This window comes from Gekko japonicus, unplaced genomic scaffold (assembly GCF_001447785.1).
Source record: "Gekko japonicus isolate JY-2015 unplaced genomic scaffold, Gekko_japonicus_V1.1 scaffold165, whole genome shotgun sequence".
In the NCBI taxonomy this organism is placed as follows: domain Eukaryota; kingdom Metazoa; phylum Chordata; class Lepidosauria; order Squamata; family Gekkonidae; genus Gekko; species Gekko japonicus.
In genome coordinates this window covers 211,538-229,485 of record NW_015163097.1, presented here as the reverse complement: position 1 = coordinate 229,485, position 17,948 = coordinate 211,538, and the positions used below count along the sequence as shown (strand labels likewise).

Sequence of the window (17,948 nt, the reverse complement as noted above, 5' to 3'; positions counted from 1 at the left end):
AAACCTGGAATCTTATGAGGTCTTTAAACCTATTGTATGTGGTGAAATGCAGATGATTAATGCAATGACTGAAAAGAAGATTTGCATATGCTGCAATTCTAACACACACATATTACAAAACAATGTAAATAAATACCAAGCTAGTAGAAAAGCTCTTATTTACAGTTTTACAAATGACTCTGTGTAAATGTAAAGTTTCAAAGAACACAGTATTAGTAAAATGAGTTCCTGTATAGCAATACAGTTTGTTAGATTTCATTGTAGTAGCATATAGAAAACATAATTCAAGTTAATAGTTGTTATATAATTTAGTACAGACAAAACCAGTGTCACCTGGGATGAGACCTGTTAAAGTGCTGAAAAAACAACCTTTTTGAAATTGTAGAAAACTTACTATACATTTATTAAAGCTTTACCAAGTCAAAATGTTAGATTTTATTCACATTTTCTACCGCAATGCCCATGGGATGGGATACAATTTTTCAGCAATTCAGTACACTCTTCGCTTTGATCTCTTTGCCAAAAAGCATCTGAGGCTTCAAGCTTCTGTGGTGGCTTCAGGCTTCACAATCTGGTAAGTAATCAAATATTCAGGATAGGCCTGAAAGGTAAGTTAGATTAGTGATTCTCAAGAACATATTGCAGAGTTATTTCACAGGATGAGCAACAATTGCTTGGTAAGTATGGGAAAATGGCTGAGGTACTAATTTTGAGGAAGTGAAGAACTCTCTCTGAGCCTTGAAAATCTAGCTCCCTCATGGAAAGACGAGACAAACCCCAAGAAAGCTATGAACAAGCTTGCAAATTTAAAGAAAAACCAACGTTTGGGGAAATAAAACCAAAAATACACTACCTGCTCTCCTCTGTAAATGACATATTCTGCTAAAGCTAGTCCATTTACACTAGGCCGACCAGTAACTGAATGGTGTCCTGGAGGAGAATGAGCCATTTTCATTGCACTGAACTGCAGAAAAGACTTGCCCAGTGTAACACGGCAAAACAGCAACTGCCTATAAAGCAACCAAACCTTTACTTATAATGTGTGAAAGTAACAAAAGAAAAAAAGCTAACGATTTAAAATATGAAAGTACGCCTTAAGAAAAATGTAACATTTAATTTAGTTTTTATGTCAATGCAAAATCTGACTGAAACAAAATATGCCATTTTTTGTTCTCAGCTTTCTCTCAGTAAGATTCAGTATACCACATACAAAGGATTATGACTGACGAACATTCAGTTTGGTCATGCTCCAATCATATCTTGCTTAGTTACTGTGTGCTGCTATATGTATTAATAGTATTAGTTCTAAAAGTAGTGGCTAGTTTGGTGGCTGGTGCAATATCAAGTACATTTAGATGGCCCACAAAGAAAATATACTGATCTCTTTGTATGTTTTATGTGTGTAAGTGGATGTTTGTTATGTAGTATGTTTGTTTGTTGGTGTATAATATGAAAAATAATAAAAGTGTACCTTATGGGTACTTTAAAAAAGATTAAATGTTCTATTTGATAATACTCACTGTTACTGTTGACCAATTATTGTATTTATTGTTAGATTTATTTTTAGTGGATTTTAGTATTTGGTGAGTGTTGTAAGATATCTTGGGCAACGCTTGGAAAGATGGCCTAAGAATTCCAAATATGTACAATTATGTAGGTAGGATGATGTTGCCACAGGATTTAGCAAAATATCACTTGTATGATCTGCTGCTCATTTTATAAAATGTATTTATGCCAATTATATTCTGATTTTAAATATTTATTAATACTGTTATTATTGTTCTAGGCTTCCAATTGTGTTGGAAGCCATACTGGAAGCTACGTAACTGGGGGAAGGCAATAAATAAGCATTCCAAGTAGAAAGCTCATATGGCTTCAGTGAAAACTATCCCAGACTGCTAACTAGCATGGTTCAATTCAGCTACAAGTCCTCAAACCACCAACACATTTATACTCAAGCATACTTTGCAAGGCCCTTTCTGGCACCCACAAATAATGTAAAACAGCTGTATGATGACAACAACAATATATTAGAAAGAAAGATATGTTCTATCTTTGCAACCCACTTTCTGTATTATGGCATTATCATGCTTTAAAACAACAACAAAATAAAATACAAACAAATAATTGTCTGAGTCCTACTGCTTGTTTATTGGAGGTCTTTCATGACTGATTATTTTTTGGATTTTGTAATCCTCCTTGAATCTGAGCAGGAAAGGTGGGATCATAAATGAAATAAATGAAGTTTAAAATGCACTGGCCAAGATCAGGCTTCACTAACAACCCTGCCAGGTAAGCCTCTGATTAAGTGAACAGGATAAAATAATTAAAGACTTACAGGTATTATAATTCAGGAACACCCTGAAGTTTTCAAGGATATCATCCTGGTTGGTGCCTTTTTTTTTTTTTTTAAAAAACTCCTTCTATTTATATTTACCCCTTATGCAATTCTGGGCTTTCAAAACAAGCAAATACAACTCTCCAGTGATAACCTGGAAAAGTATGGCTTACAAGAAAGCAGCTGTAATGTACCACAGATTTAGACATGCTTTAATTGATTAATTTCAGTGGACTAAGGATTGGATCCAGACTCAACTTTCTGTTAATGGAGGAGGATTACCACTGATCTGACCCTCATGCTGTTCCTGAGTGCCTCCCATCCCCCCAGGAGTAGCATTTTGAAGAAATCGGTGGCCTGCAGAAGTACAGGGGAGGGAAATAAGTGCTAGACCACTCACAGATGTGCTGCCTATGAAAAGAAAATTAAGCCTGAATCCAAACCTTAGGTGTATGACCAAAAGGAGAAAAAAGGGTTAACAGCATTTTGCTTTCTGATAATGGGAAATTGATGTAATTGGGCAGCACACATCCAATGATTTTGGGTTCATCAGCAAACTCAGCTCATTTGGCAAACACTGTTAATTTGTATGAACAGAACACATGGGTGTTTTTAGGGGTGTGCGCTCGGTATATACTGAGCCTGAAAAATACCTTATTGGCATTGTTTGAATATTTATTCAGCTGAATCAGATTCTCTAATACATGGGTGTCAAACCTAAGCCCGCGGCCCACAAGTGTCCCATACATGGCTTTAACCAGGCTTCTGGCTCTTCCCCTCCTCCCCCTTTGAAGCTGCCAAAGTTCCCAGCTCCCTCCGACTTGTCTTTGCCTGCTTTGGCAGGAAGCTCTTCTGAGCTTGCAACGTTACAAAGAAAATACAGATAGACTACTCCAAGGCTGTTTCTAGCAACAGAAACAGTGCTCTGGAATGATAGCCCCCAGAGCAGAATGATGGTCCCTAGTAATAAAATCTGTGTTATAGAACTGAAATGACAGGGTACATAGTGGAATGACAGCCCCTAGGAGTAGCAGCAGCATTCTGGGAATGGAATTCCACTCCGGGGGTCCTCATTCCAATCCCAGAACGCTTCTGTTACTGCCAGGGACTGTCATTTCACTCTGGTTGCTGTCATTCCAGACCCAGAGTAGTCAATCTGGGCCCAGAGACCTTAATGGGAAACCCATTCCACATTTCCTTTGCAACTTTGTCCATGCTGTGATGTATTTCAATGGAGTGGAGCTCAAGTAGTTTCACTTTCCAGTGTTTGTATAGCTGAAGCTGTTGCTTGAAGGAGTTGTCTCCTTGCAAATACAGGGTTGATGTTTTGAGCTAACTTGTCTCTGCTGAATGGACCTGAGAATGGGTGCCTGAGTGAGTACTCTAACCTGGGAACCCACAGCCAAAGGAGGACATTACACTGGAGAGCTATTGCCCACAGGGGTTTATCCCGGGGGGGGGGGGGGGAACCTTACAATGCCCAGCCATAGGCTCAGAGCATTTTATATTTTTAGTTTATATTTTAGTTTCTGCTGTGATCCTTGTGCTTTTTCTTGATGTTTTATTTTAAAAACTGCATTGCCAAATCCCATTATTACCCCACCTTTCCATTTTAGGCAGGCATCTTTTAAGGGGGGGGAAGAGGCTTGGGAGGTGTCAGTTATCAAAGACCATTGAATAAACAAAATATTACAAGTCTTAAGCATATTTGTATTTTAAGCAAAAAAAATTCTTTAATTGTGTTTGTATATTTTATAAAGTTTATATCTCTGCTATCTGGCATTACATTTTATGACACGCATGGCCTGGCCCCACAAAGTCCTATTTATGTCAGATCTCGCCCTTATAACAAATGAGTCTGACACCCCTGCTCTAATGTAATTCAGCTACTAATATGGATGGCCCGAATAAATGCCGAAAAAATTCAGCGTTTCTTCAGGCAACAATAACTATATCGAAGCAGAGTGAGTTCACCCACTTCCAGGTGAGTGCATCAGCCACTTCAGAGCATTTAAGTCCTCCCTTTCACTTTGACTGCTTGGAAGGCAGGCAAAGGAAAAGGAAGGGGTTAAAGCACTCTCAGGCGTTTCTGCCTGACAGTAGGGTTGGCGGATTGGCCCTGTTGTCAGGTAGAAACGTCTGCCATCCCTTTAAACTCCCCCCTTCCCTTCGCCCCAAGGAAAGGGGGTGGTTGAAAGGCTGTCAGGCAATTCTGCCTGACAGGAGGGCTGGCACGCTGTCCCTACTGTCAGGCAGAAATGCCCAGCTTCCCTTTAACTCCCCCCCTTCCCCAGCAGGGCTGGCACACTGGCCCTGCTGTCAGGCAGAAACATTCAGCTTCCCTTTAACTTCCCCCTTTCCCTTTGCCCTGCTTGGAAGCGGGGCGAAGGAAAGGGGTGGTGGTTGAAAGACTCTCAGGTGTTTCTGCCTGACAGCAGGGCTGGTGTGCTGGCCCCACTGTCAGACAGAAACATCCCGCTTCTCTTTACCTTCCACCTTTCCCTGCTTGGAAGTGGGGCGAAGGAAAGGGGGTGGCTGAAAGGCTCTCAGACGTTTCTGACTGACAGCAGGGCACATGCCAGATCATGGGGCCAGCTTCTTCTGCGGGACAGTTTGAACCATCCTGCAGAAGAAGCCCTCCCAGCCAGGTCTAGGTGCTGCAAGGAGAGAGATCTCCCTGTGCACACCACATCCTGGGGCCAGCTTCTCCTGGTCCACAGTTTAAATACAGTGCAGGAGAAACCTAACGCATTTAAGGTGATGGTCCCTTTAAATGTATTTGGAAGCCAAGCCTTGAGCTGCACAGCTTGCAAAAGGGCACGTCCCTATAAATGCCTAGCTCCTACTCCTAGGAGCAATCTCAATTATTTCCTGAATCCCAATATTATACCAATATTGGGATTCAGAAATATCGGGAAAACCAGTATTTTTCAGATTCAATGTAACTGAACTCGAAAAATACCTTTGTGTTTGTGTGTCCACACCCCTAGGTGTTTTCCACACTAATAGCTGGGCTGACTACAAGTAGCAGTAGAAAGGGAAGAAACCTGATTTTATTTTGTTGCTGTGGACTACGTTTGCTACACTGAAATGAATTTGTACTGGTTTATACATTTCTGTGTTTATTTGACATAAAGGTGATAGCAAAATCAAAATCAATGATAATAAATATTGGTAAATTTAAAAATTCAAGGCGTCAAACAGCTTCTACCAATTTTAGTACAATTTATAAAAGTACCAGAACTTACCTATGACAGACATAACAAGACCTGTCTTTGTGAATTGGGCAACCAGTGCCACCACCAATACCATACACATACTGATTGCTTTTGGAAGAATTTTCTGCAAAGTAAATTCCAGCTCCAAACATTCCACCTATATAGGCATGTCTTTCATCAAAACCTTTGTGAATAATTGCATTCACAAAAGGGGAGCCTGCAAGCACATTAGAATACAAAACACTGTTTTTGCCATTCTTAGTATTGAATATTGTACCACACTTACTACATTTATATTATATTATATTTATTAAGTTTTGGCACCAAGGCCTAACCATGCCTCATAATACTGCCACATTAGGACATGAGTGAAGTTTGCCTCAGGTTTGCATTATATGGATATGACCTGACACCATAATAGGAATATGGCCTGACACCATAATAGGAATATGGCCTGACACCATAACAGACTATGAGCTAAGCAATACTCTGGTCTAGGCTAAATGGGGGTGGGGGAGAGGAATGAACCCTAGAATCACCCAAACTAGCTCATACCACTAATACTCGCCGTGAGACAAAGTATATTTAGGGAAATATATTGTCGAAGGTTTTCACGGCCGGAGTTCATTAGTTGTAGATTTTCTGGGCTGTATGGCCGTGGTCTTGGCATTGTAGGACCTGACGTTTCGCCAGCAGCTGTGACTGGCATCCTCAGAGGTATAACACAGAAAGATGGGAGTACTCTCTGTGTCAAGGTGAGAAGAAAAATGGTAGGCAGGTAATTTATATCTACTCAGGAAGGTGGGGTAGGGCTGAGTAATTATCTTGTAGGAGTTCCACAGGATGTGACATGCTAATGGAGGAAGCTGCCTACCATTTTGATACCTGCCTACCATTTTTCTTCTCACCTTGACACAGAGAGTACTCCCATCTTTCTGTGTTATACCTCTGAGGATGCCAGTCACAGCTGCTGGCAAAACGTCAGGTCCTACAATACCAAGACCACGGCCACACAGCCCGGAAAATCTACAGCAACTATATTTACGGCTGATTAACATGCAGCAGGCTGCAACTCAATAGACTGTAAATTAACAGGATGACAAATGCCTGAGACCAATTCTCAATCTCGCTTTTCTAAGTCAAGCATCCTTAGCTACACAATATCAGGAGGTTTTTGCTAAGCATCTTTGCTTAATGTATTCAGTCCTTCATAACTGTGCTTGTTGGGAAACTCTGCACTTTCTCTGGGTTTTCACAGCTGTGGCTCTGATGCTGGTGACATGTACTATCCAATAAAGTCTGCTTGTGCTATTCCATAGCAATTTTTAAAGCCATGCAGCTTTGTTAAAGCAGGCATTTTAGGACATTTTGTTAAAACACAGCCTAGTTGACTCAACAATTTTGTCTGAGTTTACATGATCATTTATTTCAACAGAAGGGGAAAAAATGATAAACCATGATTTAGCCAGGATCCTTTCATCTTTTAACTGACTTCAGTTTCCAATTATAAATAATGAAATCAGTGGTTAATGTGGGTTATGAACTGATCAACCTGTGTGAACCTCTACTCTACAAACAGATTCCTCCCACTCCATATATAGGAAGCAGACTGGGCAATACATGAAGTCCATGCAATCTAGACATAAACGTAAAGCACTTACCGTGAAATAACATCCTTTCATTAGCATGATTATGATTCTCTTCAGAAACTTCTTTCCTCCTATGAGTATATCTTTCCCAGAGTTTTTTGTTGCACACTTTTTGTATCTAGAATGGGAAAAAAAATCAAAAAATTCATTATTATTTTCTTTTGTTGTCTAACAGCAACCATTCCAATTATAACAATCCTTTCTATAAATCAGTGTTCATTTGGAACCGCATGTCCACAGGCTTATACTCACTAAACATGTTTAAGATGGAATTGATACCTGAAACTGTTTCAGACACAAAAAATCCTTTCCCCACATTCACCATCATAATTAACATCTATAAAACCCATATTAATATTTCCATCCCATTTCAACCTTAGCCAGGTCCAGTCCATAGAACAGATTAACTTCAGGATACCACTGAACAGGTAAGTAATATCTTGCACCTGAAACCCAATACATACCTACACACTTTCAGCTACTGCTCAGGGGACACCATATGATGTACTATCTACAGCTAAGCTGACTAAATGGCATTTGTTCTCATTCCTTGGACTCACACCTGGAAAATTTCTATCAGGCTTTATTTAAAAATGCAATACTCACTCAATAAAAGAAATAGATTAATTAATGTGGTCACAGTGGTACCAAGAAGCAGCCTATAGGTCCAAAAGATACTTGCAGAAGTAGGCATGTGCTTTGAATTGGTTTAAATTGTTCCTTGCACAGTGGACTCAGAGGGTTGGTGCAGGAGACCAGCTGTTAGTGTGCGGTTTGTTTTGTGGTGTTCCATATCGTGCAGTCCTATCCCCCCCCCCCCCCTATTCAATCTCTATGCAAAGCCCTCAGGAGAAATCATTTGTAGTTTTAGAGTTGGCTGTCAACCATATGGTGATGACACCCAACTCTACATTTCTTTATCCAGATCATCTGGTGACATGGCAGAAGTCTTAAGCTATTGCCTGACTGCTGTGGTTAAATGGCTAAGAGTGACTAAATTGAAACTGATCCCAAGTAAGATGGTAGCAATGCTGCTTGGGAAGGCTGAGGTCCTGCAGGACACTCTGCTTCCCACATCTGATGGGGTTCAGCTGACCCTGACTGACTCCGTTATAATGGACCCAGCATTACTGCTGGAGAAACAAATTAATGCAAGTGGGAAAGTGCTTTATTCCGTCTTTATTTAGCCTGAAAGACGGCTTGACCTGGTCAACATGGCCATATACATCTTGAGACAGACTAATATTATTCTACGTGGAACTGTCCTTGAAGACAACACAGAAACTCCAGTTGGTACAGAATGCCACAGCTCCGTTACTAGAAGGAGTTAAACAGAGTTTGCATATTGCACCTGCTCTGCAGACATTCCATTGCCTACACTGTATGAAAAAAGGCCACAGGGATAGAAAGTGAGAAATTAGTTCCCCTCAGGTGACAGTAAATTAACAATTCTGATAAGATTATAAATGGTCACTGTGCCGATCTGATATCCACAAAGAAAGATCACAGAATGCACTCCTTGCATTTAAGGTCTTTAATGTATCAATAAGTATGTCATGTAAATATGTTGGATTTAAGGTGTCCTAAAACTGTGTTTTTGCTGTAACAAACACTTTAGAAGGCAGTAAACACACTCATATGATCTGACAATGACACCCATTTAATTCTGTCGAATTTATAACTTCAGCAAGTTTTTCCCTAACAAGAACAAGAATTCTTCACTACATACCAATTTCTTTTAAAAAACTGAACTCATACAAGTGTTCAACCATCTGTAACTCTCACACATCAAATATGAAACCATTAATCCATTATCACTGTAGATGCTAAAGCAGTGCTTTCAGGCAATGCTCCAAGTTTCACCACTAATCTTCTTCAAATATTTCCTGGATTATCATGAATTCTTCTGAGCTATATTTGAGCTTTTTCCTGAGAGTGAGATTGCCATCCTGGCCTGTCATCCAACACAGATTCTACATTCTCATGTCACCTCTTGTAATGAATGTACATTTTACACCCCCTAGGGATGGAGTGCAAGCAATATCCACAAAAGACTACAGAAAAAATAAAATGGGCAGATGGGAAAGGAAGAGAAGAATGCTGATTCTGCTGCCTACCCAGCTTCCCTCAATGCACAATGGTCGCTCCCCCTTTGGGCTTAAACAGTTTTCCTCCCAGAGTGCTCTTAATTCTCCAACAGCCCAAGTATGAACATATTAAAAAATGAATTGTGTGGAACTTTTCTTGGCTCAGAATATGCCTCTCCATTGCTACATGTACATTAAAAGGTAAGTGCTGTACTTGCAAATGAATGCACAAACAATGGCTTCTGGGCGAGAGATCTGTAAGTTACCTTTAAGATGTTATATCTGTTGAAAACCCCACCAGCATGCCCACCATCTCTGTGTTCTCGAACAGTGCTCTGCATCTGAAAATTAGGGAAGACAATCTCTAATCAAAACATTCAATGAAAACTTGTTTAGCTCTCCAAATGCAATTTAGCTGCAATCACTCTATAGTACTGCCACAGTGAATTTTATTATTTTTCTCTCAAACACCATGAACTGGATTCAAATGATAAACAGCTACGCAGTGTCTGCTTTAAAGCAAACTACGTGAATGCATACATACTAGGACTCAGGTATACTGACTCACATTTATAATCTCCAATTCCACATTCTCATGGCTGGATATAAAACAGCTGTTATGTAGTTCTGTGTAGGTAGATTCAATCAAAATGTTCAGTGGCACTCCTTTCAGTGAATTATTTGGAAAAGTCACGAGAATGACTTATCCTGCCATTCTCATGAAACAGTTTCTTTAGTTTGACACTACCTCAAACATTTTCAAATGGAGAAGAACACTGAGTTTAATAGTGAAGCAGCTAAGGCAGCGAAATGAAATCTGTAGTAATACAGTCAATCTGCTAAAGGTGGGTTTTTTTTTTGCAGGAGTATGAATTTACTAATATACCTCTTCTTCCACTGATTGAAACTCTTTATCATCAGGAGAAAGGTCTATGAGGATAGTTCCACTACCAGAAGTATTCAAAGTCAGGTAGGGATTAAGACCTATGAGTAAAATGTAAAACAAGAACTTCAGCTAATATTTAACCTCAAGCATCCCAATTTCAAAATCACTATTTTATTAGAAATAGCACAGAAATAAAAGTGCAAAGTGTCTTATGACATCCAAGAATCTTGTTTTTGAGTTTCTACTTTTCAAATGCATATTACTAAAAATCAGAAGGGGGGGGAGTTCACAATCTCTTAGAAGATTGTATCAATTTATAAAATACACAGCAGTGTGCCTCAAATGGAACACAGGACGAGCAACAATAAATGAAACATCTCAACACAGGGTCCTTTACTTTAGCGACTCTGAGAATGTAATACTCTTTAAACTCTGTTGAGTTCATGTAAAAGGGGTGCATGAAAAACAAACTTTGGAGAGCCAATGCTGCAGATGAACCAAGGGGCCCTTTCTTACTTGGTTTTATGCAGCAGTCCACATTTCTTATAAAATCTTTAGTGATCCCTCCAAGGATGACTGGCTGATCACTTCTTCAAAAGATGCATCCACTATAACAAGGTCCAGCTCATGAACACAACTGACTTACAGAACTGCATTATAGGTGAATTTTTAAAAATCAAAATTTAAATCAATTTTAACAGTATTACAGGCAGTTAAGATCAGGTAAAGCAATGAAGAACAAAAGGGCATCAATACAGATACTTCATACTTGTCTTTTCTTGATTAAATCTGAGAATGAAGAAAAGAAACCCAGTGCGCTCTTAGTACTTTATCCAGTGAAATGAAGCTTTCAACTACATCAATGTTTAAAAATGTCATTATAAACTAGTTTAAACTACCACAACATACCTTGCTGTCCTGAGATTAATCTTTCAACTCCTTTAATTATTTTGTGTCTATGCCCATAAGCATTAATTCCAATTTCCTTTAATTCTTTGTGCCCCATTTCAACCAGTACATCCAATGTTATCTAAAAAGAATAACATATATGAAATGTAATATATAAAATCCAGACTGCTGTATAGATCTTTAACATGAAGGAAACTCATTAGGGCTGCCAACTCTTCTACCTTGGGAAATTCCTAGGCGCAGTGCCTGAGGTGGGAGCTCAGCAGGTATGTGAAGTCACATCCTGATCAAGAATCAGCTCCTCCATTTCCTGTAAGGTCACTTCCTCCCAGCAAAAATCCAAATTTAAATGGAAAGTTCCCACCTCAGATCACTTACCCCTGTCTTCTTCTCTGGCCTTACGTAACTTCTAGGCTTTTGCATGTATGTGTTCTGCATCTCATCTTAACCCTATGATATTTGCTCATATATAGCTTGCTGTTACCTAGTTCTGCTTGATTCAACTTTTTAAAAAATCTCAAAATCCACTGTTTCCTCAAGGAGAAAAATCCATGCTGAAGGCCTATAGGAGGATGCCAGCCAATGGCAGTCCCATTCCTCTCTCAAATCCCAACTGACCTCTGGCCTTTAATGTCTTTGTAGCTTCTACTCTCTATGCTATGGTATACCGTACAATTTCTATGGCATACCATAGAAGACGTGGAGGTCCTGGAGCACCTGAAGCCAATTCTAGGACTTCTGTTTGTCCTTGAATCTATGGCATAAAAGAGTTTGCCCTCTAAAGGTGCCATTTCCTCTAGGGGGATCGATTTCTGTAATCTAGAAACCAGTTATTTTTATTTACATCACTTATCGTCTGCCTTTCTCACCTGGATTCAAGGCGTATTACACAGAGTAATTCTGGCAGAACTCCAGGCCCCAGCTGAGGTTGGTATCCTTAACACCCAGGCATTTCCAACCCTTAAGATTATATGTAGAGAGGAAAAGTCCTTCAAAAGCACCAGTACATCATACTTTTCTCAATAAAACCTTTCTTGGGTCTCTTCCATCTTGTAGGATTTTACCTTCCACCGAAGGCCATTTTTTTGAAATTAGTTTTATGTAACAGTTTGAAATTATGGGGAACTGTACAGCTGCCAGACTGTTAATAGCTCGACAGTGGAAGATAGAAAGACTACCCACAAGGGAAGATCTAATAAACAAAGTACTAGAACTAGCCAGAATGGATGACCTAAGTTTAATGCTACAAAATAAGAATGAGAGGGTACATAAAAGGAGGTGGGAGAAAGTGTATAAATGGATAGAAGAACAAACGGAGAGTTAGGATCCCTAATCTGTATTAGAAACAATGAGAAATGAAAGACTCTGATATGTATACAAATGAAGCAGATGAAATGTTTGTAAATACTTTTCTTTTATAAAATAATAAAACTTTAAACCTGCGAAATTATGGGGAACTGAGATGCTGTCAAAAAGGCGTCCCTCAGAGGCTTATCCAAGTATGTGGATTCTTGGAACCTGGCCTGTAACTAGAAGTCTGTTTATTCCATCAACTGAAAACTAGGTTCTATGTGAAAGTACACTTTTAACTTTGTTTGCATTACATGTTCTCACAAAGCCCAGGTTTACCGCGGTAAAAATCACTGGGCTGTATCCTACAACTCTGCTCCACAAACACCAGAGCCTTCATCTGGCTGAGACTCAAGGTGGATGACAGCATTAAAGAAACAATGCAATAAAACCAGTATAAGTTGTGGCATGCCAGAACCAATGCAAAAATTGGTTAAAAATATTAGACACAATACAGTAGGAACAAGGAAATAGACAAACTACTTCAAACCTGTTCCATTTAGGAAAGTAGCCTTCTGAACAATGCTGTTTTAGTACAATCCTATTGCCATTAGTGGAACGGAGTTGTAAGATGCAACTAATTGTCCTTGCTGGTATGAATTATCCATTACTGCAGTATTAATAGATGACTGCTGGACTACCAGAAAGTTTGTGAATGCAACCAATCATTGTCCGGAAGGTATTTCTAAATCACCATACAACCTATGAATACCCCATGAATTAGTTTGCAGTTCTTTAAGGACAGAATCTCAAAATTATAATCCACTTAACAAAATTCTAACTATAGGTCTTCCCAATTTGAATTGCATATTTCTCCTTTGACTTTTGTTGCTCCTGAAAATATGTAACTTGTTAGCGTAGACGTTTTCACATCAATATGGCTTACTTACTTGCTCTCTTTCAAATATATCAATCAAATGATCAAGTCCAAGATTTCTCACAAATTGATTTATGCTGAAATCTACACCTGAAACTGAAGAGGAAAGCATATGCTAGGAGCATATAAACTGAAATAACATATTTACTTGTTCCAATCCTACTTTGGAATGATTATTGATTAGAATCAATCTTATCTCACAGCACCTTGAATATGCAATGACAATCAAATTGCCCCGAAAAATATTACAGATTTGAAGCATAAAATGATTAGCTCCTGAAATGACCATTATAACATCTCTCTTTATCTAGGGCTTGATCACACATGAAACATATCGTTCAAACAATCATGGCTGATTGTGGAAACTATCACTACCATATCTGAAATACTGTCAGAGAGACATCAGTATCTGAGATAAACAAAATTTTCCATTTCATTCAACATCATATGATGTCACCACATTGAGTGCTGGTGACTGCTTGAAGTCTCCACAGTTCTTAAAGAATCATACACCTGCAAGAATAAGCTGATTCAATTTCAAGAGCAAAACTCACCTTCCTTTGTCTCTAAGCCAGTAGTCCCCTCGGCACCACTTGTACTAACAACCGAGAGTTCAGAAAAGCTACCAGACAAGTTGTCAAGGCTGCTAGCAGCTGATAGATTAGAAGGGCTGGATGGAACAGAGGAAAGCGAATCAGCTGAAGATCCCGTATTCTGAGATACATTTATAACCTGAGGTTTGTAACAAGATGGCAAGGCTGAAGGAGGCATGGCGGCTGTCAATAATGCGCTAACATCATCTGCCTGAGAATTAAAAGAATCAGGAGATAATTAAACATTCATATATGAAACAGAACAGAAACAAGTTAAGCATTTTCCATATACCAATGAAGAGTAATGCTAACAGTCTTTTAACAGGACTATGCTGATTAAAAGTGAAATTTAAATAAAAAATAATAAATTAAAATTTTATTATTTAAAGATAAAATAAAAGTCTTTTATTAAAATGTTTTCAGATATACTATCACTGCTCAGGTCTTGAGATTCCTTGTGCATAACCACTCCAATGCAAAAGGTGGTGCAAAGTACAGCACCGTGGCCTAGGTTTTGACTACAGATGTGGAAGATCGAGATTAAAATCTGCAGACTGTCATAAATCTCTAGGGACATTCTGCGCAAAATTATTTGTGTGCAGCACAACCAATCCCAGAGCACTGTTGAGTGTATAAACAAACACACTTTTTAAAAAGCATGCTGGAAGATTCTATAATAGGTTGATAATCATCATGTACAGGATTCTAGGGCATCACTGAGTATGCAATGGTGCTGCCTTAAACAATACACTGAATAAGACATTTCTAGACGTGCAAGTAGCTAATCATGTTTACTTATCAACAAGAAATTTAAATTAATTGCATATACATTCCACAACAGCAGCCACGCTAATCTGTTCAACAGGGGTGGGGTGAGGAAATCAGATGCATTTGATGAAACAGGGTGCTGCCTACAAAACCTTCTGCCACAGTAATGTCTGAAGTGCCTCAAGACTTCGTTTAAATTTAATACAAAACTATTTTAGTATAAAGTGATGGGAAATGTATTTCTACTTATAGCACCGGAGGCTTATCAAGCTCCTAGCTGGCTTGCCAACCACAAGTGGGTGTGCTGCATTGCAACTTTATAACTCCATCAAAAGGACTGTTTAGAGGTGTCATTTTAGTAGCCCAAGCACCAAGCAATACATTAATAAATGAACTCAAATTCCACAGCAGTTGCTTATTTTTCCTCCTCTGAAAAATGTACTTCAAAATTCTGTAACCAGACTAAGACCGATTTCCCACAAGCAGCTGTGCTGCCATCGCTCTTCCCTTTCCCCCAATTGTATTTGTCAATTTCCTACTACTTGCTGCGCGGCCCCATTTTGATCCACAGCATCCCCCGATTTCCCCGCATCTTCTAGATCCTCGTTTTTTGAGATCAAGGCGATGCGGGGAAAATCGGGGGATGCCGCAGGTCAAAATGTGGCCGCGCAGCAAGTAGTGGGAAATTGGCAAATACAATTGGGGGGAAGGGAAGAGCGAGGATGGTGCAGCTGCTTGTGGGAAATCGGTCTACATTCCTTATGTCAATCTTCAATATTACTTGAGGAACAGCTAATTTTGTTTCAGATGGTGGCGCAGATCTTTTAAACTCCCAGATCTTATGTCCTGAGCCAGCAACCAGCAACTAAAGTTTAGTACAAACTTCTAAAAAATTCCCATGACTTACGGTGACTAGGTCTAATGGCGTCTGTCCTTCCTGGTTTTTCAGAGTAGGATCAGCTCCATGTGCCAATAGTAAGGCACAAAGCTGTGTCCTTCCTTTCTGGGCTGCTTCATGCAAAGGTGTGAAAGCCCATTTGTCCGTAGCATTTACACACGCATTATACTTTATAAGTAAAGCTGCTACGTCTACATGCTGTAAAATAAAATAAATTTATGTAGTGCAACCCTCAGAAGAAAATACCTCTCTAATCTTTCTTTGGATTTCCTAAGGAAGCAAATGTTGCAAAAATACATTCCATCGATGTAAAGAGGGCAGTGCAGGACAATAAGTTTGCTCCTCCACTTTGTATGTCTCTCACCATAAGTGATCCTGACTGGAAGCCTGACTTGTGCAAAGAGATACTCAAATCATATCCTTTCTCAGAATAAAATCCCCCCCCCCAATTCTAGCATTATTCTTCTATCCCTGTGGGATAAAGAGGGATAAAGAAAGGCTGTGGCTTAGTGGCAGAGCATCTGCTTTGCATGCAGAAACTCCCAGGTTCAGCCAACAGTATCTCCAGGTTAAAGAATCTCTATAGTTAAAAGGATCATGCAGCAAGTGATGTGAAAGACCTGGAAAGCTGCAGCCAGTTTGAGCAGACAGTACAGACTCTGACAGCTCAATAGTCTAACTCAGTAAAAGGCAGAGCCAGCTTGGTGTAGTGGTTAAGAATGGCGGACTTAATCTGGAAAACTGGGTATGACTCCTCACTTCTACACTTGAAGCCAGCTGGGTGACCTTGGGCAAGTCACAGCTTTCTCTCAGCCTAAAAATAACCATAGCTCACCACCTGGTGGTGACAAAAAAAGAGCTACAGCTTCAGGCCACCAGACAATCCTTAGGGATCTCCTGGCTATTCTACACATAATGCCATACAGTAATTATATTTTAATGTAGTATAAGGCAGCAGTTATGTGTTCAAGACAAACCCCTTTCACACACACAGCCTAGACCAAACAAGCCAATAGTGATAGAGCTCCAACGTCTCTCTCAAATGCTAAGGATAACCAACATTAAACCTGCATAGCAACAGCATCAAAGGCAAAGGATAAGAACCTTTTAAAAAAAGCAAATGAATGCCATCTTTCCCAAAGCCACCTGTGAATCCAAGGTGGATGCCTGCAAGCCTCTAGGGCTGCAGTTCTTTTCAGAGAGATTAGAGGAAGTGAGACTTCAACAAACTCCAATATTGTTCCCAAAGGAACCACAAGCAGACTGCTATGCTTTATTAATTTTTACTAGTTTTGGAAATCAGTAGATTCAATAATCATTAATGCAACATGGCCAAGTGATTAGAGAGGGATTCTGTATTTCCCAGAGAATAACAACCAACAATACCTTCACCATCTTATTCACTTATTTATGTTATTTACAGCCTGCCTTCCTCACTGGAACTCAAGGTGGATTACACGGATAAAGTCAATACAATCAACAGGCCGGGACACTCAATAAACAATGCAATAGGATTAGGGTTGTAGAACCAACAAGAATCCTAAAATCTTGATGAAACGGTCTTTTTTATGTCACAGCCTATGACACCTTCAAAGCAAAAGTTCTTAAAGATGCTATGTTAACGTGATAGTGTATAGTTCTGGGTCATGAAAGGCACTACACAAAACAGCAATACCTCACACAAACTAATTGTGAACTTGAAGGAACTGCATAAGTTGATTATATGGCATATTGGTGAGGGGGGTGTTGAAAGGAAAAAAAAACCCAACAGCAGAGTCACATTAAATGTCTTTCGGTCTACACTCTAGATTGAAATCTATATGCCCTTGAGGATACGGCACAGCAGGCACAGGCTAGGGAGACTGAGCCCAGGATGCCTACTTCTAAGTGGCTCAACATATGAGGTTCTGCTCCACCTCTTCTTAAATAATATTTATCTCTTTTGTTAGGCAATGCCTATAAATCCATTCAGCAACTCTTACAACCTTCTTGTAAACAAGGCCAACTCTGGCTTGCCCATATGACTAACCCAGTGTTGCTTGATGTGGAGACAGCATCTTGCCTGAGGCCACCCAGCAAGTTCAAGGCTCAGCTGAAACTTGAATTGTAAACCTTGGCCTCATATATGTCACGATGTTAGATCCCCGCTCCCTCCCTCCCTTTGTATGTACTTCATCAGAATATGACGCTTATAATGCCAGAGCTGTTTGTCAACATTTTTAGCAGAGCACAGTCTTGGCAGTTACCTACCATGATGGTGATTAGAGCAGAAAATAAATCCAGTCAGGTTTTGCAGGGATTAGTGCACGGAGTCAACATACAACTGAGAGTACTTGTTCTCCAAATAGTATATCTTAGTATTTCAACTGACTGAA

At 39.5% G+C, this 17,948-nt stretch overlaps 1 protein-coding gene across 4 annotated transcripts in view; it reads right to left on the bottom strand.

Annotated features, from left to right (window-relative positions):
* Positions 1–262: 262 nt before the first annotated feature.
* Positions 263–17,948, bottom strand: part of TNKS2 (tankyrase, TRF1-interacting ankyrin-related ADP-ribose polymerase 2) — a 39,328-nt gene continuing 21,642 nt past the window's right edge. Inside the window, exons 18-27 of one of the 4 annotated variants that reach the window (XM_015406648.1) lie at positions 15,583–15,771; positions 13,869–14,118; positions 13,328–13,410; positions 11,088–11,208; positions 10,179–10,276; positions 9,559–9,633; positions 7,218–7,323; positions 5,587–5,773; positions 854–1,010; positions 263–601 (exon numbers count right to left, since the gene is read on the bottom strand). In XM_015406648.1, coding sequence (XP_015262134.1) covers positions 539–601; positions 854–1,010; positions 5,587–5,773; positions 7,218–7,323; positions 9,559–9,633; positions 10,179–10,276; positions 11,088–11,208; positions 13,328–13,410; positions 13,869–14,118; positions 15,583–15,771 — 1,329 coding nt within the window. In that variant the 3' untranslated portion in view covers positions 263–538. Of the gene's footprint in view, positions 602–853; positions 1,011–5,586; positions 5,774–7,217; positions 7,324–9,558; positions 9,634–10,178; positions 10,277–11,087; positions 11,209–13,327; positions 13,411–13,868; positions 14,119–15,582; positions 15,772–17,948 lie in introns of those variants that run through there. The other 3 variants (XM_015406649.1, XM_015406650.1, XM_015406651.1) reach the window with 3 other exon arrangements.